At 42.1% G+C, this 27461-nt stretch overlaps 2 protein-coding genes across 2 annotated transcripts in view; one reads left to right on the forward strand and one right to left on the reverse strand.

Moving 5' to 3' along the window:
* LOC138966864 (15-hydroxyprostaglandin dehydrogenase [NAD(+)]-like) overlaps positions 1 to 27461 on the forward strand; it is a 466254-nt gene that overhangs the window by 65846 nt on the left and 372947 nt on the right. The window lies entirely within an intron of this gene.
* Positions 758 to 4891, reverse strand: LOC138963106 (uncharacterized). Its single transcript, XM_070335167.1, has 3 exons — positions 4801 to 4891; positions 2780 to 3541; positions 758 to 903 (listed from the first exon to the last, which is right to left on the reverse strand). The coding sequence occupies exon 2, from the start codon at positions 3535 to 3537 to the stop codon at positions 2797 to 2799; it is 741 nt and encodes a 246-aa protein (XP_070191268.1). The 5' UTR covers positions 3538 to 3541; positions 4801 to 4891; the 3' UTR covers positions 758 to 903; positions 2780 to 2796.

Genomic DNA, 27461 nt, shown 5'->3' on the forward strand with positions numbered 1-27461 from the left:
TTTCCCCTGGACTCGTTTTTAGAACTAACACGATCCACTTTCTAAAGTGACGTATCTTTGCTTTGACGGGAAATATTGCACGAGGCTTTGGAAAAGATCGAGGTTCGAAAAGAAGCGTCTTCAATGTGTACGCCTCGACTGTGGGACGTTTTGAGTAACATAGACGTACGTACAGTATGTAGGATAAACAGAATACTACATGGCTTGCTGTGTCGTACCAGATTTACATTCGTTGCTTTTTCAAATATTGAAAAGCTCGCTTTCGCTCGCAGTTCAATATTTGAAAACGCAACTCGTGTAAATCTGGTACGTCATAGCATGTAGTTTATCTCAAAGTAAATAGTGGAAGCATAGGAACAAAGTTGTCATAAGTATGACAAGGAGCCGCTGTTTAAGGTTTTACACGTGTGTGTGTGTGTGTGTGTGTGGGGGGGGGTGAGTGAATATACGTAACTGTGGGTCTTCTTGAATGTGTGTGTGCATGTGTGTGTGCGTGTGTGTGTGTGCGTGTGTGTGTGTGTGTGTGTGTGTGGGTCTGTGTGTGTGTGTGTGTGTGTGTGTGTGTGTGTGCGTGCGCGCGTCCCTACGTGTATTTGTGAATACGTGTAGCTCTCAGCTGACGATATCCTGAACATCATCCCTACGAACACAAATTCACACACACACACACACACACACACACACACACACACACCCATACGCGCTCGCGCACACACACACGCACAAACACACAGTGGTTTACAAGCACAGGGATACACACTTTTTGCACAGTGTTTATTGTATTTTTTCAACACAAGTCGATAAGAAATAAATGGTTGATAAAAAATAATGCGTCCTTGAAATCTTCTTTTTGAAAATGAGTTGAAACTCCAGCATCAAGTCTAACAATGATGTGCAATGGACCTGGAAAAAAACGAACATTAATTAGAAAGCATCAAACACAAAAATGAGAAACTGTGCGTTTAATTTGAAAATTAAGAGTGTTTTTAGATAATATCACCAAACATAATGCTTACAATCTAAGTGTTATATTTCAAAACAGAGAGAGAGAGAGAGAGAGAGAGAGAGAGAGAGAGAGAGAGAGAGAGAGAGAGAGAGAGAGAGAGAGAGAGAGAGAGAGAGAGAGAGAGAGAGAGAGAGAGAGAGAGAGAGAGAGAGAGAGAGAGAGAGAGAGAGAGAGAGGCAGAGAGAGAGAGAGAGAGAGAGAGAGAGAGAGAGAGAAAGAGAGACAGAGAGAGAGAGAGAGAGGGGGGGGGAGGCGGAGCGTAGTTTCATAAGATAGACAGCATGTGTTTTTGTGTAACCAACAACAAAGATGGAGAACAAACATCACATTCAAAAACGGGTGGAAGAAAGTGGTGAAGGGTACATGTGTATGTGTGGTAAAAACTGTGGATAGAAGACAGGCAGAAAAATGCAAAGGCAGAGCCAGTGCCAAGATACGGCAAAGGAATGGTTAAGATACAAATTGCGAAGTACTGAAAACATAAAAAAAGATTAATCGCGAAGCATCAATTTCTTTGAGTTTATGCTAATGACAGTAGTTAGTTAGTAAGTTAGTTAGTTAGTTGTTGCTTTTTTGGTCCAGCGGACCATATAGACCAAATCAGGACCCCCTAATGACAGTAATAAACAAGAAAAAGTAAATGATCATAATGTGTCACACTTAATGTGAACTAAAAAGCATCTACAGATACAACTCCATAGACCCCAACACGACACCCTTTTGGCTATGTCATTTGAAGAGGATCAACGAGACTTAGATTATGTCTAGAGGTTATGATACCCTGAAAGCGTTTGAAGTTTCAAAGGTTTCGATTCCAAAATATCTGCAAAACTTATCCCTGTTCATGTTTTGACCAAAACTGGACACCACTATGACTACAAAATGTTACGCGGGTCAACCGAACTTTGGTCGTGTCTAAAGCCTGAAATTTGTTGGGCGAAGGTAATCAAATCCCAAGATTGTTTCCTAGAAAATGATTATTGTCCTCTTTTTTGACCCCCAAAATGATCCGGCTTTATTTTTGAAATGTAAGTTTGGTCAACCAGGTTTGCGTCATACATTAGGGGCATCCTAGTACCTTGTGAAGTTTCAATGCTCTAGCTTTAAACACGTTTAAGAAAATGTAAATTGTCCCTTTTTGCACGAACTTAAGCTCCGTTATGACCTTCAAATTTAACGAAGGTCAACCAAATGTGTATCATGTATCATGTCTGGAGACGACACAACACCACAGTTGTGTGTATTGTTTTAAAGGTTTATCTTCAATAACATTTGAGAAAAATCTCATCGTTATTGTGTGCGTCTACGGGCGGCCATCCGGGTGGCCTGACACTAGCTGCTCACTACTAAGACTCTCCGGATGCCACAACTTCCACAATAATAGCTTTATACACGTACGTTGTGGTAAGAAAACGGAATGTTAGATGAAATAGCATAATCATCAAACAACTGGACCCATGATCAATCCAGCTTTTCATGTATCAATACATATATATATGAACAAATGTATAAAAGGCATCTCAAATAAGCAACCACCTGGCCAGCCACCAAAGAATCCACCCGTCCATCCATCCGTCCCTACATCCATCCAATATAAGAATATACACACAATCAAGGAAGCAACTAACTAATCAACCAATCAATCACCCAACGACTACATCCATTCACCCATTCACCCATCCAAGTAAATTGGCATGTCTAAGCCCAGAATTGGACACAGAGCAACGCATGTTACAGAACTAACAACACGAACATCGCTCAAGTAATCATTACCTGTCAAACCGTGGTAACTAGTCGTCGAAGCCGAATCTGTCCTCGAAGAAGTCGTCGTCGAAGAAGTCATCGTCGAAGAAGTCGTCGTCGAAGAAGTCGTCGTCGTCACCGAACCCAAAGAAACCGCGACGCCCACCGCCAAAATAGAATCCCCTTCCAGCTCTTCCAAAACCTGGACCAAAACCTCCTCCGAAACCGCGACCAAAACCTCCTCCAAAACCTGGACCAAAACCTCCTCCAAAACCTGGACCAAAACCTCCTCCAAAACCTGGACCAAAACCTCCTCCAATACCTGGGCCAAAACCGCTACCTAAACCGGCAAGATTGAATCCCCTTCCAGCTCCGCCAAAGCCGAGGCCAGAACCTGTTCCAGATCCTCCGAAACCAAAGCCAGGGCCTGTTCCAGCTCCTCCAAATCCTACGCCAACACCTGTACCAGCTCCTCCAAATCCTACGCCAACACCTGTACCAGCTCCTCCAAATCCTACGCCTACACCTGTGCCAGCTCCCCCAAAGCCTACACCAAGACCTGTACCAGCTCCTCCAAAGCCTACGCCAAGGCCTGAACCAGCGCCTCCAAAGCCTACCCCAGCACCTGTGCGAGCGCCTCCAAAGCCTACACCAACACCAGTGCCAGCTCCTCCGAATCCGGAGCCAAAACCAAAGCCATGGTAGTACAGGCTAGGAAAATGGGGGATGTATCCAGTCTGAGCGAGAGCAAGGGTGCTCAACAGACACAAGAGAGACAGCTTCATCATGGCTCTGTAAATAAATATAAAAAATATAACAATTTGTAGTGCCAACAACAACAACAACAACAACAACATCAAAATCAACAACAACAGCAGCAGCAGCAGCAGCAGCGGCAGCAACCGAAGCGGCAGAAGAAACAACAACAAAAACAAAAACAGCAACAACAACAATAGCAACAGCAACATTTACAACAACAACAACAACAACAACAACAACACCAACACCAACACCAACAACAACAACAACATTTACAAGAACAGCTGCTGCGTCTACCACAACACTACATTACCTACAACTACAAGAAAACGTACAACAACAAAAACAAGGCATACATATGTGCCTGAAACGTTTCTAAACACTCTAGCACATTGTGTCTAAATTCGAGTCTCAAGTATACCTGCATGCACCCATTTTGTTTATTTGATTGTGTTTGCTTGTTAGTTTGTTGGTTTATTGGTTGGTTCGTTGTTTGGTTTGTTTGTTTGTTTGTTTGCTGATCTGTAAATAATGACTGGTTCCATTTACTATCCAATTAGTTACGATACAGTAGCTATCTTTCTCTCCCTCCCGTTCCTTTTTTGCCTGTCTCTTGTTTGGTGCTCAGCTCATTAAACGTTGCATGCTGCTTACAAGTTTCAAGTTAAATTTACAAAGTCAACAGTTCCAAGAAAAAAGGTTAGAAGGTGTTCAGATGAGCGATGGGCGCGCACAATCCGCATTATGTGCTCTTATCTCATCATCGTTTTAATTCTTCGGACACGAAACCCACCCGACCCTCCCGAAAATGAAAAAAAACATACAAGAAGTAAAATACTACGAGTAAATTGTGTTTTAATGATAAGATACATGAATACATCAAATAATCAAGAAATTAAAAAAATAGATATATGAATAAAGAAAGAATCAAAGAAATACATAATTATGCAACATGAATGGATACATAAACAAATCATGCATGCGGGCGTACAAAACAAGATAGATAAATATATAAATCAATAAACAATGAATAAGAGCATAATTCAATGAATAAGTCAATAAATGAAAGCTCATGAAAACTCCCATACAAAGCCCGGGACTTTCAAGCACATAAAACAGACATCCAACTTGATGGGCCTACATCAGATAAATAAAAAAATCAGAAGGTACAGTCATTCACAAATGAGTTGAAATGTGTGTTACACAATTCTTGAACTTAAACACAAGTTTGCATTTTTATCGGAACAATTATGTGTGGTAAAGAAATAGAATAAATCATAGAAAAAACTCACGCCTTGAAGATGACCTGTCTTTCTCTGTCTATTCGGATTCGGATGCAAAGGGAAGTGACTCTGTTACTCTTGCGCTCTCACTTATGTACCCTTTGCATTGCCTCGCGGGATAATCTTTGATCGATGAAGTTTGAACGGATAGTAGCTGGTTTATGGTTTTTTCCGATTTGAAATATTAATTATACAACATTTATGTGTAGCGGGCGAGTATCTTCACTTGCAATTTTGAACATTTATTAGACAAGTTCGGCACCTGCTAGAAGGAATTCTTGAAATTATTATTTTTTTAAATTTGCGAAAGGGATGAGTCGCATCTAAAATTAAAAAAAAAGGTAATAAATGACAAATGTAAGAGACTACAGGAATGTAACGGCTGAGCATTTTGTGTGAACAAAATTCTCTTGAAATTCCAGCTGCTTTTGTCTGTCTGTCTGTCTGTCTGTCTGTCTGTCTGTCTGTCTGTCTGTCTGTCTGTCTGTCTGTCTCTCTCTCTCTCTCTCTCTCTCTCTCTCTCTCTCTCTCTCTCTCTCTCTCTCTCTCTCTGCGGCGCGCGTGTGTGTGCGAGGCGACTTTTCTTTTCCTTTGTATTATATTGACATACATGTACATTTCAATGTTCTATCATGCATTATGTATTCGTTTAGGTAATGTTGTAATTAGTAATACTGTATGATTGCGATTGACAATTGTCCTTTCATTGTCTTTATTTTTATGTCTTAGTTTAGCAGGGACAGGTTGTAAGACTAGGCGTGAGCCTAAAATCTCCATCCTTGAGTAATGAAGTTTGTTTGTTCGTTCGTTCATTCTCTCTCTCTCTCTCTCTCTCTCTCTCTCTCTCTCTCTCTCTCTCTCTCTCTCTCTCTCTCTCTCTCTCCCTCTCTCTCTCTCTCTCGCTGTCATCACTGAAAACGAAGTAAAATAAGCTATTGGAGTATTAAAGAATGGTAAAGCTGCAGGACCCGATTATTTAATTGGGGAGTTCTTCAAGAATTCCGCCACAGCTGTTGTGCCGTTTCTTACAAAATATTTCAAAAAATTGTTTACCCCAGGACTTTACCCTGATGTATGGACGGAAGCCATAATTCATCCCCTTCACAAGAAAGGTGATAAGAATAATCCTGATAATTACAGAGGTATTTCATTATTATATATATGCAGCAAATTGTATAGCTACATTTTGAACAACAGATTGACGAACTGGATCGAAAAACATGAAATATTAAATGAGAGTCAGGCTGGTTTTCGCAGTGCCGTTGATCATATTTTTACACTACAAGCTTTGGTACAGAAGCAGTTGTTGACACACAAGAAGTTTTATGTTGCTTTTATTGACTTTCGTAAAGCTTTTGATTCAGTTGTAAGAACTACGTTGTGGACAACTTTGAAGAACAAGAGGCGAAGCCATCAAGGCTCACGTAAGAAATCGACAAACAGTAACACAAACTCAATCACTCCGTCACACATACACACACACACACACACACACACACACACACACACACACACACACACACACACACACACACACACACACACAGAAAGAACATAGGTGAAACTGTGCAAGAAAGCGAGACACTAGATCTAGATCTGTCTGTCTGCATGTACACTAGTCTCGGCCCGCTCAAAATAATAATGACCGAGACTTTCAGTACTTCCTTCGCGTGACGTCTAACCCTCTTACGTCATACTGTGACGTCAATGTAATGTGACGTCTTCAAATGTTAGAGTTTCTACCACAGACATACACACGCACGCACGCACATACGCACATACGCACGCACGCACAGAGAGACAAAGTTACTATCGCATAGGCTACACTTACGTGAGCCAAAAATGGAGTTAAAGGTAAGATGTACCAGGCGCTCAGCTGTATGTATGACGTGAGACGAGTTGCCCAGAGCGGTTCGCCACGGGTCGCTCGCAGTGCGAATGACAAAAAGCCGTTTCTTAGGGCAGTGCATGAAAGCGCTCGCGAAGCACTCGGCGAGCGGCTTTGGTATATGCTCGCCCACCGCCCGCCGCGTTATCCAAGATGGCGGCGGTGTTTACACTGCGATGCCGTGTAGCGTGTTTCGATCTTCTCGGCGTGGTTTTCGACGTGACCCGAGGGATCCACCGCTTTTCAAGGTTCAGGGACTACCCCAGCTAAATTTCCCATCATAACTACATTCTCTCTGACGATTTCACTGACCGAATCGTCTACTAGTTTAAAAAGTACATTTTTTTAATATCTTGCAGCAATCGTGCTTTCTTCGTCGCCATCGTGAAGCGATTTGCCTCGTTGTGAGCCCGTTGCATAGACCAATCCAGAGCGACTTTTCTCTGAGCGGGCTATTGTGATTCTGAGCAGCGCATGGGTGGTAAAAGCAAAAGTCCGATCAGGAAGTGATTTTTCGGACTCCTTTATGTGCCCAAGGGGTCTAAAACAGGGAGAAATTTGTAGTCCAGTTTTGTTTTCTCTACTAATTAATGAGCTAGCTAATGATATTGTCCAGAAGGGAAAACATGGTATTCAACTTATTCCAGACTTTTTGAAAATACTCATTCTGATGTTTGCAGATGATATTATTCTTATTTCAGATTCTGTATGTGGGCTCCAGAATCAGTTAAACATTCTGTGGGATTCGTCTAGACGTCTTGGACTTGAAGTTAATTTAGACAAATCTAATATTGTTGTTTTTCGGAACGGTGGTCACTTGGCCTTGCGAGAAAGATGGGTGTATGGTGGACATCCTATGAGCGTTTTGAACATGTATACGTATTTAGGAGTATGGTTGTCTACACGCCTGTCCTTCTCTCACACTCTTAATGATTTTGCTGCAAAAGGGAAAAAGGGAGTCATTGGTATTTCAAAATGTTTATGGCAAGTGGGTGACAGATCTCCAGCTATTTTTTTTAAGCTTTTCGACGCACAGATTCAACCGATGCTGTCATATGACGCCGAAGTTTGGGGGGTTGAAGCAGACCATACACCTATGAGAGAGTTCATTTATTCGCACTTAAACGTTTTTTGAATACGAGTATGAGAACACCAAATGCTATGGTCTATGGAGAAACGGGAAGGTACCCCTTGTTTATAAACAGCTTTGTTAAATGCATTCGTTTTTGGCTACGTATATTGAGGATGCCACATCATCGCCTTCCGAGCAAGGCGTATAAAATGCTGAAATATCTCCATGAACAAAATAAGAAAACATGGGCCTCCTCGATCTGTTACACTCTGTACATGTACGGTTTTGATGAAGTATGGGAAAACCAAGGTGTTGGAATGAGAGGGCGTTCCTAATAGCATTTAAAGAAACACTTATTTCATCCTATAAGCAAACCTGGCTTGAAAATGTACAGGGAAGTGAACGTTTCTCTCTGTACAGAACCTTCAAATCAACCCTAACATTATCCAACTATTTAAGTGATTTGAAACATATTAAAGCTAGAAATCTTCTGATTAGACTTAGATTGGGAGTAGCTCCTCTGAAAGTGCATCGATTTCGCTTTAATTTAAATGCAACCTCCGCTGTTTTATCTTGTCCATTTTGTTGTGGCAGTGTTGAAGATGAAGTCCACTTTGTTTTAGTATGCCCTAAATATGCTGAGTTAAGAGAATATTATATTCCACGAAAATACACTAGAATTCCATCACAGCTGTCCACAGGGCTTCATTACTGCTACTTTAGCTGCAGGCTATTTCTAGCACCCAGCCTTTCCCCACAGCAGAGATTACACAGCAGCTAGAAGCTCTCTCTGTGCTGTGCACTGAGCAGGCCAATCTCCCAGTATAGCACGGAAGCACTTGGGTATCACAGGCAAGCGAGCTTAACAGTGTGCTGGCTGCAGCTGCTGGAAGCCAAGCAATTCCCTCTGCTGGGCAATTTTTAACTCACACTAAAACACAAGCTGGGAACTGTGGTATTGTGTGGTTACAAAGTAGACAAGACAGTTGAGGAACCTGGTGTAGCCATCTTTATTACCCGAAGTTCCAGTAACAAAGCGGGAGTTCTTTCCCTTGCGTCGTCTGCATGGTAGGCCGAAGTGGGCGTACTTCGACCTATCCAACACCTCCCTCTTTAGAATATTTTTAAACCAATTTTCTTAACACAAAATTATAAACTAAACAAACTTCAAACTTTTATAAACTTCAACTTACAAACTTCATGCACCCCTCTCCCCTTTTCCAAATGAACATGTAAAAATAAAATGTTTGTTGCAATAATACGTATGAGGTCTCTCATTCATAATTGTCACTCTAAGGCATCAATCCTGGATATCTTTTGGCGATTTCAAATTAAAAAAAGTACATGTATAGCATGTACATGTACATGTCCATGTTCACCATCTAAAAAAAAAATACACACGTGAAACTCTAATTAAAATTAATTGTTCACAGTTGGTGAGCCTTGAGGACCTTTCTCTGACCAACGTGGAATCTTCACAATTTCTGCACAAATCACACATTCCTGCTAATTTGCCCAAATTGGTGAGCCGTAGGGGCCTTTCTCGGACCAATTTGGGATCTACACTTTGTTGCATGGGTGCACTGCATTAGGTTAACAGATTAAAGTGATAAACGTAAAACATGTGACTAGTACTAGCCATGCAAAATGAACAAACACTCGGTTATAAATGAAAACACAAATCATGGCGTGTCATAATATGCTGTCAAGAGCCGTCGCGGCAGCATGCATGATGCTGTTGCCAGGGCATCTGACATAGAGTGCACCGTGCGACCGTTCTGGTTGTTTCACAGATTTAGTTTGTCTGGGGCTTTCACTGCTCTGCCACTGCGGGTTATCATGCCTGGTGTCGCCACAGTGGCGGGTGAGACTGGCAATGCTGGTGGAGTTGGTGTTGCTGGTTGACAGTTGTGATGTGGCGTTCGCCTTGGCGTCGGCGGGGCTGCACCCGGAGTCGCTACGAGGTGTGACTGGTTGCGACGAAGGGTGCCTTTTTCAGTGCGGACGATGAAGGAGCGAGGACTGCTGTGTCGCTCGAGGATCTGCCCTGGTGCCTGCATGTCTTTGATGAAAACTGAATCCCCAGGGTTCAGGTTTTACCCCCTGCGGGTTAGGGGGAGTCCCATATTCCTTTAAACAGTATTTTATTCGTAAACAGACACATGATAATATAACAACATCATTAAGAAGGAGCACAACAAGTTTAAAACTTATGGTAAGTGCTCACATAAACATTCCTGAAATTTCATGGCGGATTATGATCAATGCGACACATTTTTTGAAAAAAGAGATGAGACAACAACAAAAAAAATATATATATATATAAAAAAAAAAGGAAAAAAAGAAAGGAGAAAAAAAAGGGAGAAAAACAGCAAGGAAAACTTAGTTTGAATTATCGAACACAATCTGTGTCAATACCGAAAACGAAAACAATTACAAAACGAGAACGAAAGACACAACAAAATATCAAAAAAAGATGGGCCCCAAGTAATATATTTAGAAAAAATATTGGTTGGGACTAGAAAGAATTTACCCGATGCTACCCAGCATGTCGTAAGAGGCGACTAACGGTTCTGTTTCTTCTCTTCTTTTGTCTTATTTCTGCCTTACCAGTCCTTTCACCTATATTTCCTTCCAAGAAAACTCTCCCTACTATTCCCTGCAGTTTTCCAATTCTTTTCTTGTTGTCTTATTTCTACCTGACTGGATCCATCACCTTTATTTCACTTACCAAAAGTCTTCTTTGCCACATCCTTATTTCTCTGCACCCCGCATGTCGTATGAGGCGACTAACGGATTCTGTTTCTCCTTTTACCCTTGTTAAGTGGTTCTTGTATAGAATATAGTCAATGTTTGTAAAGATTTTAGTCAAGCAGTATGTAAGAAATGTTTAGTCCTTTGTACTGGAAACTTGCATTCTCCCAGTAAGGTCATTTATTCCCCCCTCTGCTTCTTTACCTCTGTAAACTTGTAGGGGTAGTTATTTTTCGATAATGACCCAGCAACCAAACAAATAACGACCCAGCAACAGCCTGAATCCTCGATAGTGCAATGGGTTGAGAGGTTGTTCTGTTTCGGTACTACTTTTTGCGACTGAAAAGTTCCGAACGCTCTAATGTACGAAGTATACATCTCTGGAGCAAACAATACAAACATACCGCATTTAAATTAACAACTACAGGCCGGAACACATGAATCTCCATATAAAATCCATGAGTTCGGTTGTTTTCTGAATCTCATCTGCCGTGCCGTCAAGCCGTTCATCACAAGCAATTTCCCAAGGCAAGTAACTCATACTTTGTCTAGCGACAAGAGTAGTTCCCCTTCTTTTCACTCAGTTCCTTCGACAACAGACTGCAATCCGACGGTCAGTTTTCAACAATATTTCATTTAATAAACAGATCACACGCAACCAAATGCACACATCTCATCAATTTAAACAACATAAAGGGGTTTCATACACTATTTTCCCCAGAAAACTGAACTTCATACAGTTTTTAACGTTGGAACACGGGTGCAAAAGTTCGTCTGCTAGTCCCATTTGACGAAAAAACATTATCCTAAGCGATACTAAAACATATACAGAACACACAATATCTGCCTTTGCCGCCACGGCAGAATAACAGCATATCTGTGTACTTGATTTTAGCCCAAAATAGGAAAACTGACAAGAAGTGTTAACAGAATGGAATAATTTGCACGGAACTATACAACCGCGCATTAATCGATCGCCTGCGCAGGTTGACTGGTTGAGAGAATAGGATTCGATCAAACTTTCGCAAAAAAACTCCTCTTTTCTTTGAATAACTGAAGAAAGGAGGAATAAAGAGGTTACACACCTCGTCTCAGTGATTATAAAAAATAATGGTCTCAGTTCGCGGTCATGAAAAAGCTCGCTAAAGCTCGCATTTTTCATGATCCGCTAACTTCGACCATTATTTTTGATAATCACTGAGACTCGGCGTGTAACCTCTACATATTGTACTACGTTGCAAGCCCCTGGAGCAATTTTTTGATTAGTGCTTTTGTGAACAAGAAACACTTAACAAGTGGCTCTATCCCATCTCCCCCCTTTCCCATCTCCCCCCTTTCCCTCGTCGCGATATAACCTTCGTGGTTGAAAACGACGTTAAACACCAAATAAAGAAAGAAAGAAAGGTTCAGGTTTGGCGGAGTTTTAACGGCATGCCTGGCATTGTAGTTCAGTCGCTGTTTTTCCTTGTAGTCTTCTTCCTTCTTTTTCCACAGCTCTTTGTTGAGGAGTGTCGGTTGGATTGTGGATGGATGTACGGGTAGTCGCGTTCGGAGTTTTCGGCCCATTAATATTTCAGAAGGGGCCAGGCCATTGTGAATCGGTGTGCTCCTGTACGTTAGTAGGGCCAGGTACGGGTCGTCCGATTTTTTCAATAGGTTTTTGAGGGTCGGTACGGCTCTTTCAGCCTCACCGTTGCTCTGAGGGAATTTGGGAGAACTGGTAGTATGGGTGAAGCCGTAGTTCTCTGCGAAATTTTGAAATTCATATGAGGAGAACTGCGGCCCATTGTCAGACATCACCACGTCGGGGATGCCGTGCGTGGCAAAGACGCTCTTGATGGCGTTGATGGTTGCGGCGCTGGACAACTGGTGGAGAGGGCGCATGTCAATCCATCTCGAGAGGTAGTCCACCACAATCAGGTAAGTTTTGCCTTTGAGTTCAAAAAGGTCCATGCCCAATCTTGACCAGGGTCTGTCAGGTATTGACGAAGGGAGTAGTGGTTCCTTCGCCGCTGGTCGCAGTTTGCTGCACGTTTGACACTTTCTCACCATCTCTTCGATCTGTCCAGTTATGTTGGGCCACCAGACGGAAGTGCGCGCTAGAGCTTGGCATTTGGTGACCCCTTGGTGTCCCTCATGTAGACGATTGAGTGTGTCCAGGCGTAATTGTAGGGGAATGACGATGCGGTCATCGTAGAGCAGCAGATCATCGACCATTGTGAGGTGCTGTCTGTTTTTGAAGTACTGCTGCAGCAGTGGATTTTGTGGCATGTAGCCCGGCCATCCGTTTAGGCAGTGTTTTCTGATTTCTGACAGTTCAGTGTCTGTATCTTGGGCTTGTCTGATTTCGTCTAGTTTTCGTGCTGAAGCGGGCAGTATCTCAATTGTATGTCTGATGTAGGCAGTGACTTCGTTGATAAATTTGAGATCTGTCGTTTGAGGTTCTGACGCTGGCGCACGAGAGAGTGCGTCTGCCATTGTTTGTTCTTTTCCTGCCACGTGTATCACTTTGGGATTGAAGCGCATCAGTCTAAGGCGGAAACGTTGTATGCGAGGTGGCATTTTTGCGATCTCTGTGGTGCTGAGAAGCGGAACGAGTGGTTTGTGGTCTGTCTCGATCGTAAAGTCAAGACCTAAGACGTACTCGTTGAGTCGGTCGCAGGCCCATGTGGCTGCTAGGGCTTCTTTTTCAATCACAGCATATCTCGTTTCTGTGTCTGTGAGGGAACGTGAGATGTAGCAGACTGGGCGACGTGTTTTGTCCTCTTGTATTTGCAACAGGACTGCGCCAATGCCTGTGTTTGAGGCATCGGCTGCAATGACAGTTTCTTTCTTGGGGTCATAATGAGCCAGTACCGGCGTTGAGATGAGCATTTTTTTGATGTTGGTGAAAGACGTCTGTTGTGCGTCTCCCCACAGCCATGATGTGTCTTTGCGCAGAAGCTCTCGAAGTGGTTGTGTCATGTTTGCCAGGCCTGGAGTGAATTTCGCCAGTTGATTCACCATTCCAAGAAAACGTTGTAGCTCTGTGACTGTTTTTGGAGCTGGGAAGTCTTGAACAGCCAGGACTTTTCGTGGGTCGACCCGGATTCCATGCTGATCGATGGTGTGACCCAGGAAGGAGATGGAGTCTTTGAAGAACTCACATTTTTCATTGAGCGTAAGCCCTGCGTCTCTGAGTTTCGTCATGACCGTTTTCAGGATCTTGTCGTGAATCTCTCGGTTTGGCGCATGAACGAGGATATCATCCATGTGGCAGATGACGCCATCGACCCCCTCAAGGATCTCAGTCATGGTTCGCTGGAATATCTCGCTAGCTGAAGAGATACCGAAGGGAAGGCGGTTGAAAGAGTATCTGCCGAAAGGTGTGATGAAGGTCGTGAGAAGGCGGGACCCTTCGCTGAGGGGGATCTGCCAAAATCCACTCTTGACGTCAAGTTGTGAGAAGATCTTGCTGCCTGCCAATTTCGCCAGACTTTCATCTACGGAAAACATGGGGTGGACCTCTCTTTTCACCGCTTTGTTGAGTCCGGTGAGGTCAACGCAAATGCGAACCGCGCCATTGGGTTTAGGAACAACTACCATTCCTGAGCACCAGCTGGTAGGCTCCTCGACTGGCGAGATGACCCCTTTCTGTAGCATGTCGTCGATCTCCTGTTTCACCTTTGGCAGGAGAGGGTGTGCGATCCTACGAGGGGTGTAGATGCACGTTGGATTGGCCGTGGGATCAAGGGAGATGCGGTAGGGTTTTTGAAGTGACCCTAGCCCTTTGAACAGTTCTGGAAAGTTTGCTTTGGGGTCCGTTTGGCTTGCGGGTGTGTGTGTGAGGGGCGTGGAAGGAGATTGGGCAGAAACGCAATTGATGCGGGCGATGAGATTAAGTTTTATGCATGCAGTTTTGCTGAGGAGGGCGCACGGTTGTCCCTTCAGGACATAGAGTGTTTCTTGGATCTCACTTGATTTGTATTGCAGTGTTGCCTGGAGAGTGCCCAATACGTGAAGTGGGTTGTTCCCGGGACCTCTCAGTACTTTCGTTGAAGGTTTCAGAGTTTTCCCTTTTGTCCAAGATTCCCACACGACTGTGACCGATGTGCCTGTGTCCAGTTTAAAGTTGTGGGGTATGCCGTTGACTTTAATTTGGGCAGACCATGTGCCATCGTCTTCTGAAACTTCATAGACCCAGCCAAGAAAAGAGCCTGAGTCAGAGTCCTCCTCTATTTGCTGCACGCGTTGTGGTTGGCGGCACACTGTGCGATTGTGGCCTTCCTTTCTGCAGTGGTGCATGTGGCTTGCCTTGCAGGACATTTGTACCGCGGGTGTTGTTCTTTCCCGCAATATCCGCAACTATGTTCAGTTCCCGAGTGAGAGGCGCCGTGGGGTTTTGTTTGTGTCTTCTGAAAGTTATTGCCTTTTTCGTACCCTTTTTGGTAGTGTTTCTTTTTGTTGACAAAATGGACCGTCTCTGAGGTGTTTCTCAGGATGTTTTGGTTCTGTTTTCTCTCCTCGGCCTGCCTGCTGAGTTGTATGGCTAGGTCAAGGGTCAAGTCGGTTTTAGACTGCAGTTCCTCTGATAGAGCGTCGTCTATTACCCCGGCTACAATTCTGTCTCTGATCAGTTCATCTTGGAGAGCCGCAAACTTGCAGTCAGCTCCAATTTTGTGAACATCTTGGATGAAAGTCTCCACAGGTTCGCCTGGCTGTTGTACCCTTTTGTTGAACTTTGCCCTCTCGACGATGACATTTTTCCTTGCAGAAAAATAACCAGCCACTGCTATTCTGAGATCAGCGTGTGTGATTGTGGCTTCTTCTACTTTCAGTGTAGCTAAAATGTCGTCTGCCCCTTCTCCCATCGTGTACAGGAAAGTACTGACCTGTTCTCTCTCTGTCTTCTTAGATAGGCCTGTTGCATGGTAATACCTGTCATATCGCGAAAGCCACGTGTCCCAATGCGCAGGGGAACCATTGAATGGATTGGGTGGAGGTAGGGTTACTGAGCGATTATTTTGGTCATTGTTCGCCATTTTGTGTTATTTAATGTCTGATACCTGTTTTGTGGGTTGAACACCGCTGCCACCATGTGGTATTGCGTGGTTACAAAGTAGACAAGACAGTTAAGGAACCTGGTGTAGCCATCTTTATTACCCGAAGTTCCAGTTACAAAGCGGGAATTCTTTCCCTTGCGTCGTCTGCATGGTAGGCCGAAGTGGGCGTACTTCGACCTATCCAACAGGAACAGCCGTGATCATTGTTTAAATTAACCATGCTCTTTTCAAACACTAGTAAGGCCAACAACAAAAATAGTCTGTTTACGGTATCCCGACCGACCCTATTTTTTCGCGCGACTCTAGACTTTTTTGGGGGGGTTGGGGGAAAAAATAAAAAAAATAACAAATTTAATAAATAAAATTGTCAGTAAGTACTGGTGTCAAATGACTGATGTGAACCAGTTGATTGGCTAATGGCGATGCGCTAAAACTGTTAGCGCACTCTTGGAGTGCGCTAACTTTTCCACAGAGCATATTCTTCCGCCCTTTGCCTAAGCGAGAGTGTACTCTCACCCTCAGAATTAATTAATGACATGTAGCTTATATTCTCCACAATACCAATGATTATGACCATAAATTTCCTGCTTCTCAATTAAAAGCAGAAGTGTTTTTTTTCTGACAGATTACATGTGCCTGTGCCACAGTTGCCACTGATCTAAAAATAGAACCCGCTGTGTTTAATTTTTCAGTTTCGACTTGCTAAGATTCCTCTCATAATTATGCCATGTTAGTGGCATGTAGCTTATTATCCACATTACCAAATGTTGAGTTAGTATACAATTTCCAGCAGCTAACAGAAAACACAAGTGTTATTCCGATAACGTAGCAGCTAGATCAGCACGTAGCAGACTACACTGAAATACGACTGCATATGTTCAGTAAATGAATGTTTTCCGAATTATTATTGCAAGGCAAGAACAATCGGAATCGAAAACGTGTAGGGTTTAGAACGTTCTTACCATATATAAGACTTATTACCAGCCTGGCTCTTGCGTGCAGACTCAGTGCAACGTTTGTTTTTGAAATGAGACTCAGTGCATTGGTTCGATTGCATAGCAGACGACATAAATCCCGCTCAGCAAATGAACATGTTGGGCAAATGTGAACGATAAAACGATGGGGATATAATACGTGTAGGGTTCAGAGCATTCTTACCGTTCATATTTAGTACCAGACTCCCCGATGAGTGAAGATACCACACGAGAAACATGACATTTATTTTGAAAATGTGCTTTCCGTCGACCTTGGCAAGGGGCAAAACTCTGCACAGTCAATCTGTCGAAGCTCGATGAAGGTTTCGAATCGCAAATAACTAAGAGCATAGTCCTTTCTCCGAGTTTAAATGAGGTCTCTATGAAAGATCATCACTTCAGTTTAGCTTAACGCTACACTGGAATTTACCAACAGAAATTAAAACAAGAGTTTGCGTGTGACGAAAGCACGACACACTTGAGACAGCTCACACAAAAGTAGATCCGTGACACAAACCTGACCACACAGTTACGCCTATCCAAATGCGCGTAGCAAAATGTGCGTTTTGAATCTTCATTTTTATCTGGCGGTACTGACAATACCGTTATTGAAACAATCCCAGTGCACTAAGGGATTTATAGAGCAAATCTCGAAAATAATTATTAAACTCAGCGCTATGCGCTTCGTTCAATAATGAATTTTCTCGATTTGCTCTATAAATCCCTTAGTGCACTGGGATGTCTCAATAACTTAAAAAGTCTTTGTTTTTTGGCAAAATAACTTAAAAATATGTTTTTTTGAAAAAATAATGAAAAAATAAAATAAAATCCCGACCTACCGACCCTATTTTTTTGCCTATGTTACCGTAAACAGACTATTTAATTTTGTTGGCCGAAGCCGCTATTGCTACGTTTTTCTACATTTGTCATGAAGGCGCTTTCCATTCGTAATCCGTAATCCGTAAACGAAACAGGGCGATACTCACTAACAAAGCATACACGCGCTCGTAAACATACACTCACAGACACACACCATTCATATGACCACACGCAAACACAAACACCCATGTACACGCAAGTGTGTGAAAAGCACACCGGAATTATTGGAATAGGATTAGATATAATGAGTAGGATGTTCTTGTTTTTGTTTACTATGTGCATGTGTATGCTTGTGCTTGAGATGTGCTCATCTCCCTGAAAAGGGCTCAAGGCCTACTGTACTCATTAAAACATTCAGACTTCAGACTTCAGACTTCAGACTTCAGATTTCTCTCTCTCTCGCTGTATAAGAAACTATAACCTTTTTACATTTAGTCAAGTTTTGACTAAATGTTTTAACATCGACGGGGAATCGAGACGAGGATGGTGTCTGTCTGTCTGTCTGTCTGTCTGTCTGTCTGTCTGTCTGTCTGTCTGTCTCTCTCTCTCTCTCTCTCTCTCTCTCTCTCTCTCTCTCTCTCTCTCTCTCTCTCTGTATAAGAAACTATAATCTTGTTACATGTAGTCAAGTTTTGACTGAATGTTTTAACATAGTCGGAGAATCGAGACGAGGGTGGTGGTGTATGTGTGTGTGTGTGTGTGTGTGTGTGTGTGTGTGTGTGTGTGTGTGTGTGTGTGTGTGTGTGTGTATGTATAGGTTACAACACGAGTGGTTTTTTATATGGCTTGTATTTCAGTCAAGACCCAGCGGATGAATATCATCGGGAGACACGAGCCTCTGGCGAGTGACTCTCGATTGATATTCCCGCTGGGTCTTGACTGAAATACAAGCCATATAAAAAACCACGAGTGTTGTAATCTGTATATCCCATTCTACCATCAAACACAAAGTGTAGACTACTAGCGGCACTGTTGCGATCTGTGGACTGTAAAACTGTGGTGCCAGCGAGACTTAGCCCTTTTGCAACCTTAAACTAAGTGACCGTCGCTGAAAAAATAAAACGAATGAGTGCATCGATAAGTACGCGGTAACACTACTTTCAGACCATTTAAAAGCTTTAAGTAAAGGTTCATAAGATGCAAGAAAGTAATGAAGTCGTATAGAAATTAATTTAGTTGAAGCGCACAATTCTTTTTTTTTTTTGCGTTTCAGGTCGGCAGAACGGGCAAAACGGGTTTGGGACCCATTTGGCTTACTCGATTCAGAATCGATTCCACGTTGTTTTTCTCGAACGTGTGTAATTAGGCTTATTGACAGAGAAGCAAATTTTAGGGAACAAATATGTAGGTTTAGATTTAACCATTTGCTCCCTATTTGAAATGTATCTACGTGTTTTGCGAGTGTGTTTGCATGGATGAACTTAAACTGGTATGGGTATGAGGAAAACGCGACCGACACGTCTGTCACCGCCGATTGATTGCATTTTGAAGGAATATGACTGGATTACGGAAAAATACACACATGTTAAGTTCTCGGATACCTTCATCGCCAATGTGGACTTACTGCAGAGCCAGGCAAAAGAGTAGACTTGCTCGCAAAACACGTGAAACAGCTGATGATAGCGAAGCCCAACCGTGCCAGGTAAGGACGGTCTGACAGATTCTCAAAAGTCGTCTGCTAACGAAGCAAGGGGAGGGTACTCGTGTTTTTGTTTTGGTTCGCTAGCATCTGGTTATCTTGTAAGTTGAATGTTCGTTTTTTTCGACCTGCATTGCTTTCATAATGAAAGAAACGTTTGCTTATTGCATCTCATTCATCAGATCAGTTCTGAGATTCATTTTTGCGTGCAAGATATGGTTTTCTGAGCCGTGCAATACGATTTTGGAACTTCATACAAATGTGTCACATTGTTCGGCGCGAGGTCAAAGGTCGGGAGCAAAGTAGTTCTTCGCCCAAATCGGAATCTGCACTATCATATATTTTTTGGAGTCCATGATGTATTTATTGAGCTATAAAAATACAACATATATACCCATACTGAAGTAACAGAGACAAAGAAGGGAGGTCATGGGATATATATATATATATTTTAACAAATCTCGGAAGAAAGTCTCTGCTGACTTTCAATTGTTTCTTTCACAATTTCTGATGTTTTATAATGTGGTCACCGTGAAAGTTGCATCGCCTTTAAAGCGATCCAATGGAATAAAGCAGAAAACTTCTTCTTTACCAAGTCCTGTGTTGAACAGCAGTGAAAAGTTGACCGCTTTTCCTGTTTAACCTTTTCAAAATTAGATCTAACTTGTTCGCGTATCCATTTCTGGATCTGCAGGCTGGTACAGAGTTACCTCCCTTTAGGCTTTTTCAAATTTCCCTTGTTTTAACCTAATTTCTTGGTTAAAACTTGTCTAAATTTCTAAATTCTTTCTTAATAAATATCAATTCTACACTTTGGTCTTAAATCAAAGTGTTTCCCTTCACAGATATCCTCTTGGGGTTGTCAGATGAGGGTAGTCTCCCATGCCAACAGAAGCTACCATTCAGAGAATGGTTTGCTTCTTGGTTGGATACCATGGGTTGACAACTTTCGCCATCAGTACCACCTGACCACTGATGAGACACAATTGTGCCGAAACACGTGTCTGGTCTATGTACAAATACAATGGTCCTCCTCAGATGCGATACGTCCCCCACAAAGGGACTTTGCTCTGTAAATCTCGGTCCCCCTTGAGGAGGGTCTGATGCTCCCAATAGGCTGTGTGTGAAGGGATACTTATTTCTCTCTCTGTTTCTGCTAAGAGATTTTAACAAATCTCGGAAGAAAGTCTCTCAATCAATCAATGAGGCTTATATCGCGCATATTCCGTGGGTACAGTTCTAGGCGCTCTGCAGTGATGCCGTGTGAGATGAAATTTTATACGGCCAGTAGATTGCAGCCATGTCGGCGCATATTTACCTTTCACGGCCTTATTCCAAGTCACACGGGTATGGTAGACAATTATTAACTGTGCCTAAGCAATTTTGCCAGGAAAGACCCTTTTGTCAATCGTGGGATCTTTAACGTGCACACCCAATGTAGTATACACGGGGGGTGGTTCGGACACCGAAGAGAGTCTGCACACAAAGTTGACTCTGTGAAATAAATTTCCGCCGAACCTGGGATCGAACTCGCGCTGACAGCGGCCAACTGAATACAAATCCAGCGCGCTACCAACTGAGCTATATCCCCGCTATATCCCCGTCTCTGCTGACTTTCAATTGTTTCTTTCACAATTTCTGATGTTTTATATATATATATATACTAGCATTTAGGGCCCGGCTTCGCCCGGGGTGGCCTCAAAGGCATTGAAAGGCAAGTGCTGACCACTGAGAGTGTCAATATATTAAATTCCTACTTGCATGATTTTTATGGAATGAGTTACCTCCCTTTCTTACGAAAATTCCAGATAATTGACCAGCAGGTTCAACTGATCATGCTACACCCGTAAATGCCGTGTGTTGGTATGATAAGAGTTACCTCCTGTCCATGGATAACAAAGCAAGAGTTACCTCCCTTAGCTTCTAGACATTTCTGGAACTGTCCGGTTGATTTTTCCTTCTTCATTTTTTCTCCTCACAGGAGCCATACAGAGTCTCTAAAATGCCTGACATAGTGTGCTTGCTACAGGTGAACACTATATATATAGGCTGTATTCAATAAAGGGGAGGTCCATAATCTGAGAAAGGAAATACTGAATCAAGAAACTAAAACCCAGGTGCACATCTGCGGCCCCTAGGGAGTGTGCATGCACAATATCTTCTTCCTGCCCCCGGCTTCGCCCGGGTGTTTCTGCTCTCCCCTCTCTCAGAAACCTCTCGAATCTTATTCCAATGTGGATAAGAAAAATGACAGTGTGAGCTCATACATTTGGATGTATAGGCAAGGCAAGTTTCTATTTGGTTCAACGTGTTCTTCGTGATTTCTTTACCCCTTCTCACACCCACTGTAGGCAGGTTTCACAATCTTCAATCACAGACTTCCTTTTTTTTCAACAAAATCAATCTTGACAGAGACCTTTGAAATAATGTTTTTATTAAAGCCTTACATCCTCCTGGATGGAATCAAGACAAAAACTTGTATGCAGACGCATTCTTGTCGACATAATGTGATATCTTGTTACAGTACTCTATCAAACAAAGGGATAGACTTAAACAGAATTGGATAACCATTTATTCAAAGAATATTGTCCAGAGGCTTTAATAAATTAAGCAATAACAATGCAAGCAAAATATCATTTCCGAGCTCAGTGAAAAAAGCAGGAAATAAGGACTAATTATGGGAATTCCGTTCTTCTGAACTGCTATTTCGCTGTGATGCACGTCATGAGCATACCTTCAAAAAGTAACAATGTTAATTGCACTCCATTTCTCTTTTTTTTAAAGTAGAATCATTGACCAATGAAAATAAAACGATCTTGGAAAAAAAAGTTGCATATTCTTAGAAATAAATACCTGAAAATGTAACCCTACCCTCTAAATGGTGACATCATGACAGCGAAAAAAATACTGAACAAGTCATGTGAAGCGATAATAAAACATTAAGTTGATTTGAAACTAAAAGATCAACATTGGAACCAGGGACGAGTCATTAACAATGCTAGTGAGATTTGGCTAGCCGAAAGCAGAAGACCGAGACGGGTTGCCTCTGCGATGCATATGAACAAAAAAGGCGATTTTTCTCATTTGAGCAGATTTTCACACTAAGCATGACATATCTGTTTATACATTGGGATCCAGGAAATCGAAAGGATACAATACAATGACTTTTGAATCTGTAATCAAAAGTGTTATTATTATTTGCAATTTTTAGAATGTTATGTAACACATTTAATAATACAATTCTGAACTTACATAACTTGACGAAATGTAAAACAAGTCGCGTGAAGCGATATATAAACCTGTAGTCAATCTATAGGCATCAAATTGAAGGATAAACTCAAAAAAACAGTCATTGGCGAGACTAAATTCAGATAGTCTCGGTTAACCATACCCGAAAACCGTCACGGGTCACACTCGTCTCCGCGAAGCATACTCAACCTATTTTCTTTAATTCTGAACGCGTTTTTAAAGTAAACATTACATATGTATATATATTTTAAATCAGAAAAAGATAAGAAGTACAATGCAGTAATGTTTGAATCTGTAATGAAATATTTGTTATTGATGACAATTTTAATGAGCGAACTTATTCGCTTATTTTCAAGCTACCTAGCTCTAATGCAATATTAAAGTCCCGACTGAGTCAAAGATTACTTGACAGTTCCGCCCCAACTATCACAAAAACGGAAAAGACGTCCTCAAAGACTGTGGCAGAGTACCTTAACGCAGTCCTAGTATATCCACTACAGACTGAACTGTGGCATAGTACCTGGATGCAGTCCCAGTATATCCACTGCAGACTGAACTGTGGCATAGAACCTGGACGCAGTCCCAGTATATCCACTACAGACTGAACTGTGGCATAGTACCTGGACGCAGTCCCAGTATATCCACTACAAACTGAACTGTGACATAGTACCTGGACGCAGTCCCAGTATATCCACTACAAACTGAACTGTGACATAGTACCTGGACGCTGTCCCAGTATATCCACTACAGACTGAACTGTGATATAGTACCTGGACGCTGTCCCAGTATATATCCACTACAGGCTGAACTGTGGCATAGTAATTGGACGCTGTGTCAGTATATATACTACAGACTGAACTGTGGCATAGTACCTGGACGCTGTCCCAGCCCACTGCAGACTGAACCTTAATTGGCACAAGAATCAGAGAGGAAGAGGTAACCTTAGCCAATGGTGAAAAGGTGGTTAACAACAACCAAGGGCTGTTCTCTGATTCTGAGTCTTGCCATTTCCACTTGAACATCAGCGCACACTTTGATCTTTTTTTTAAAATCGAAGTTGAGGAGATGCAGACCATTGAGCAAGATGAGATCATTACACCCTAAAAGTGTGCACAGTTTTAGAGGTCTAGCTTGAAAAACATCAGAGATAACCCCAACGTTAAGCTTTTTTGTCTACGGACATGGGGACGGACACATGTGAATCCTAATACTCACCATTACATAGGTGAGTCAAAAACACCGCCCTAAAGTTTGGCATTTGGAAAGTTAAAACAAGTCGCGTAAGGCGAAATTACTACATTTAGTCAAGCTGTGGAACTCACAGAATGAAACTGAACGCACTGCATTATTTCACAATGACCGTAGTCCGCCGCTCGTGCAAAAGGCAGTGAAATTAACGAGCCTGTTTAGTGCGGTAGTGGTTGCGCTGTGCTGCATAGCACGCTTTTCTGTACGCTTCGTTTTAACTTTCTGAGCGTGTTTTTAATCCAAACATATCATCTATATAGGGCTTGTGTGTGTGTGTCTGTCTGTCACTTCGCGATGCACGGCCAAAGTTCTCGATGGATCTTCTTCAAATTTGGTGGGCATATTCAGGTAGACCCCGGACACAATCTGGTCGATGAAAATTTTCAACACGTGCTCTAAGCGCGGCGCGGTGAACCGATTTTGGTTTTTCTGTAGATCCATTTCCAGTAACTCTTCCTTATCTTCTCCAGTGTTTTGCGCGTTTATCTTCCTTCCTTCGTGTGGCGTCAATCACGTCAACACGTGCTCTAAGCTGGCGAAGCCGGCGAACCGCCACGCTGCATACTCTCGCCATCCACCCGACGAAGCGGGTAATCATCTAGTATCTATATGTTTTTGGAATCAGGAACTGACAAGGAATAAGATGAAAGTGTGTTTAAATCGATTTCGTAAATTTTATTTTAATCATATTTTTTATATTTTTAATTTTCAGAGCTTGTTTTTAATCCGAATATAACATATTTATATGTTTTTGGAATCAGAAAATGATGAAGAATAAGATAAACGTAATCTAGGATCATTTTATAAAAAATAATTTTAATTACAATTTTCAGATTTTTAATGACCAAAGTCATTAATCAATTTTTAAGCCTCCAAGCTGAAATGCAATACCAAAGTCCGACCTTCGTCGAAGATTGCTTGGCCAAAATTTCAATCAATTTGATTGAAAAATGAGGGTGTGACAGTGCCGCCTCAACTTTTACAAAAAGCCGGATATGACGTCATCAGACATTTATCGAAAAAATGAAAAAATTATCTGGGGATATCATTCCCAGGAACTCTCATGTAAAATTTCAAAAAAGATCGGTCCTATATGATCGTCACTGGCTGTCTTTCCAAGTTGGAACGTTTTCAATCTGCTGTCTGACGTCATCAAAGTGTTGAAAAACGTACGGCGATGTCTATAAAACTCTCACTTGACCACAACATTCACAATGCCGTGCATTCAAGGATTGAAAAAAACACGGGCATTGATCAGACACAGTCATTGAATGTTGTTATTTTACACATTAATCTGCTTAACATTTGGTAAAAAATGACCGTCAATCTAGTAGTGCCGGGCGGTCGTGAGAATTCAAGGTTTTCAGAGACAGACAGTAAATAACGTGTTCTGAAATAAACACATGCCGAAAAATTCTTTAGTCAGCCAGTTGATCATCTGCCTGACAACGGATAGGAAGTGTAAAATTGGTCGCATCATGACAATTTGCTGTGTATGGCGGTTATAACAGACGATTTGTCTGCAGGGCGGTCGTGAGAAAAAATGAGACGGACACCTTGCCCGAGTGACAAAATGACCAAGCGCAAGTAGAATAAGCCGTAGTTAGCCTTTCAAAACCATTTCATGTCGTGATTTGATGGAAATTCCTACTTATTAAAAGCATTTTACGTCCAAACCTTTTGACAGCCATTCAAACTGAACAGATTTGTAATTAATGTTTTTGAGACGGACACATTTAGAAAAAAGACCGTTTACTTCGCATGCGATTGTATCGAATAAATATAAACACATTCATTGTTTTTTTTAACTAAGTGTGTTCATCTATCTCTGTTCTTTGGTTTCTAATGTACTTTTAACTGGATTTCTTTGTGTGTTTTTGTACTGGTGCCTTTGTCTATTGCAATGTGGCTAAAAAGGGAAATCGTGTCCGTCTCATTTCTCACGACCGACCTACCTCTTTCGCAGGTGGGGAATACAAACTTGACTTGAATTCGATCAAAGTTTATTTTTCATATGTAAATTCCGAGGACATTCGAAATAGACCAGTGAAAATTCACGACTAAACAAAACGAAACGTTTTATTTAATATCAAAGTCAGGGACATACCCGACTCTGAAGACTGTGAAACCTGTCTCTAGTTACCGTCTGATCAAAGCACGCATACCTCATGAGTGAGCGCGTCATACCTTTTTGAACAGGGGAGAGAAATCTGTAAATTCTCGTGATCTTTCACTGAGGCGATCGTTTCGTAAACATTATTCGCGATGATCTGGAAGGCAGGGAGGGGGAGCAGGGGGCAGGGTTAGTGTGTGTGTGTGTGTGGGGGGGGGGGGGGGGCGGCGGGATGATAGCGGGCGGGGGGTAACCCTTGAGAATGACACGGTATACTCATAATACTGGTTTGATGAGAGTTACCTCCCTTCCGTGGGTGACAAAGCACGACTTACCTCCCTTGCACTATATAGACTGTATTGATAGATGGGGAGGGTAATTATCCGAGGAAGGAAACAATGTCTGGAGAAACTAAAACCCAGGTGCACATCTGTAGGTCCAGGGCAGTGTGCATGCAAAATATCTTGTGCTTATCTTTTGCCATCTCTGAGGTATGGCGACCACAGACAGACAGACAGACACACACACACACACACACACACATACAGACACTCTCTTTTATTTATATATATATATATATATATATATATATATATATATATATATATATATATATATATATATATATATATATATATATATATATATATATATATATATACTAGATGATTACCCGCTTCGCCGGGTACCGGCTTCGCCGGGAAGAAGTAGAGCCGAATACCAGGCTGCGCCTGGGAGCCGGGTGTACGCCGGCTTCGCCGGCGCACGAAGGAAAGGAGATAAACGCGCAAAACACTGGAGACCTTCTAAAAATAGTAACGTGCAGTGACCTTCTAAAATTAGTAACGTAGTAACGGGAATATGGATTGACGCCACACGGAGGAAGGGAGATAATCGCGGCTGAAAACACTGGAGAAGATAAGGAAGAGTTACTGGTAGTGGATCCAGACCAAAAAAAAACAAAATCGGTTCAGCGCGCATAGCGCTGCGCGCTGAGAGCACGTGTTGAAATATCTCATCGATGAGGTTGTGTCCGGGGTGTAGCTGAATACGGTGTCCAAATTTCAAAAAGATCCTCCGAGAACTTTGGCCGTGCATCGCGAACAGACAGACAGACAGACAGACAGACAGCGGCTGAAAACACTGGAGAAGATAAGGAAGAGTTACTGGTAGTGGATCCAGACCAAAAAAAACAAAATCGGTTCAGCGCGCACAGCGCTGCGCGCTGAGAGCACGTGTTGAAATATCTCATCGATGAGGTTGTGTCCGGGGTGTAGCTGAATACGGTGTCCAAATTTCAAAAAAAAAAACCGAGAACTTTGGCCGTGCATCGCGAACAGACAGACAGACAGACAGACAGACACTAGTCGTATATATATATATATATATAGATATATGTGTTTTTTCGATAAATGTCTTTGATGACGTCATATCCGGATTTTTCTGAAAGTTGAGGCAGCACTATCACGCCCTCATTTTTCAGTCAAATTGGTTGAGATTTTAGTCAAGCCGTCTTCGACGCAGGGTATTGAATTTCAGCTCTGCAGCATAAAATATAATTAATAAGTTTTTTGATTTCTCAGTTTGTTTATGTTATGCAGGCAATATGCATCCATGAACCTGTGTTGAAAGAAATTAATACGTTATTGTTTCGTTTTCTTTGGACGAAAATTAATTGTAATAAGAAAGCGTTTGAGAAAGTGAAGAGAAGTGTTATGTGCAGTGGAATAGGAACAGGAGGAATTCAAATGATTGATATGCAAATATTGCAAGAATCTATTCTGTGCGGCTGGCTTGCTCAGCTTTCGAATA

Source organism: Littorina saxatilis, linkage group LG1, assembly GCF_037325665.1.
Source record: "Littorina saxatilis isolate snail1 linkage group LG1, US_GU_Lsax_2.0, whole genome shotgun sequence".
NCBI lineage: Eukaryota > Metazoa > Mollusca > Gastropoda > Littorinimorpha > Littorinidae > Littorina > Littorina saxatilis.

Coding starts and splice junctions, on each gene's coding strand:
- LOC138963106 (XM_070335167.1), bottom strand. CDS start 3,537: ATGATGAAGCTGTCTCTCTTGTGTCTGTTGAGCACCCTTGCTCTCGCT.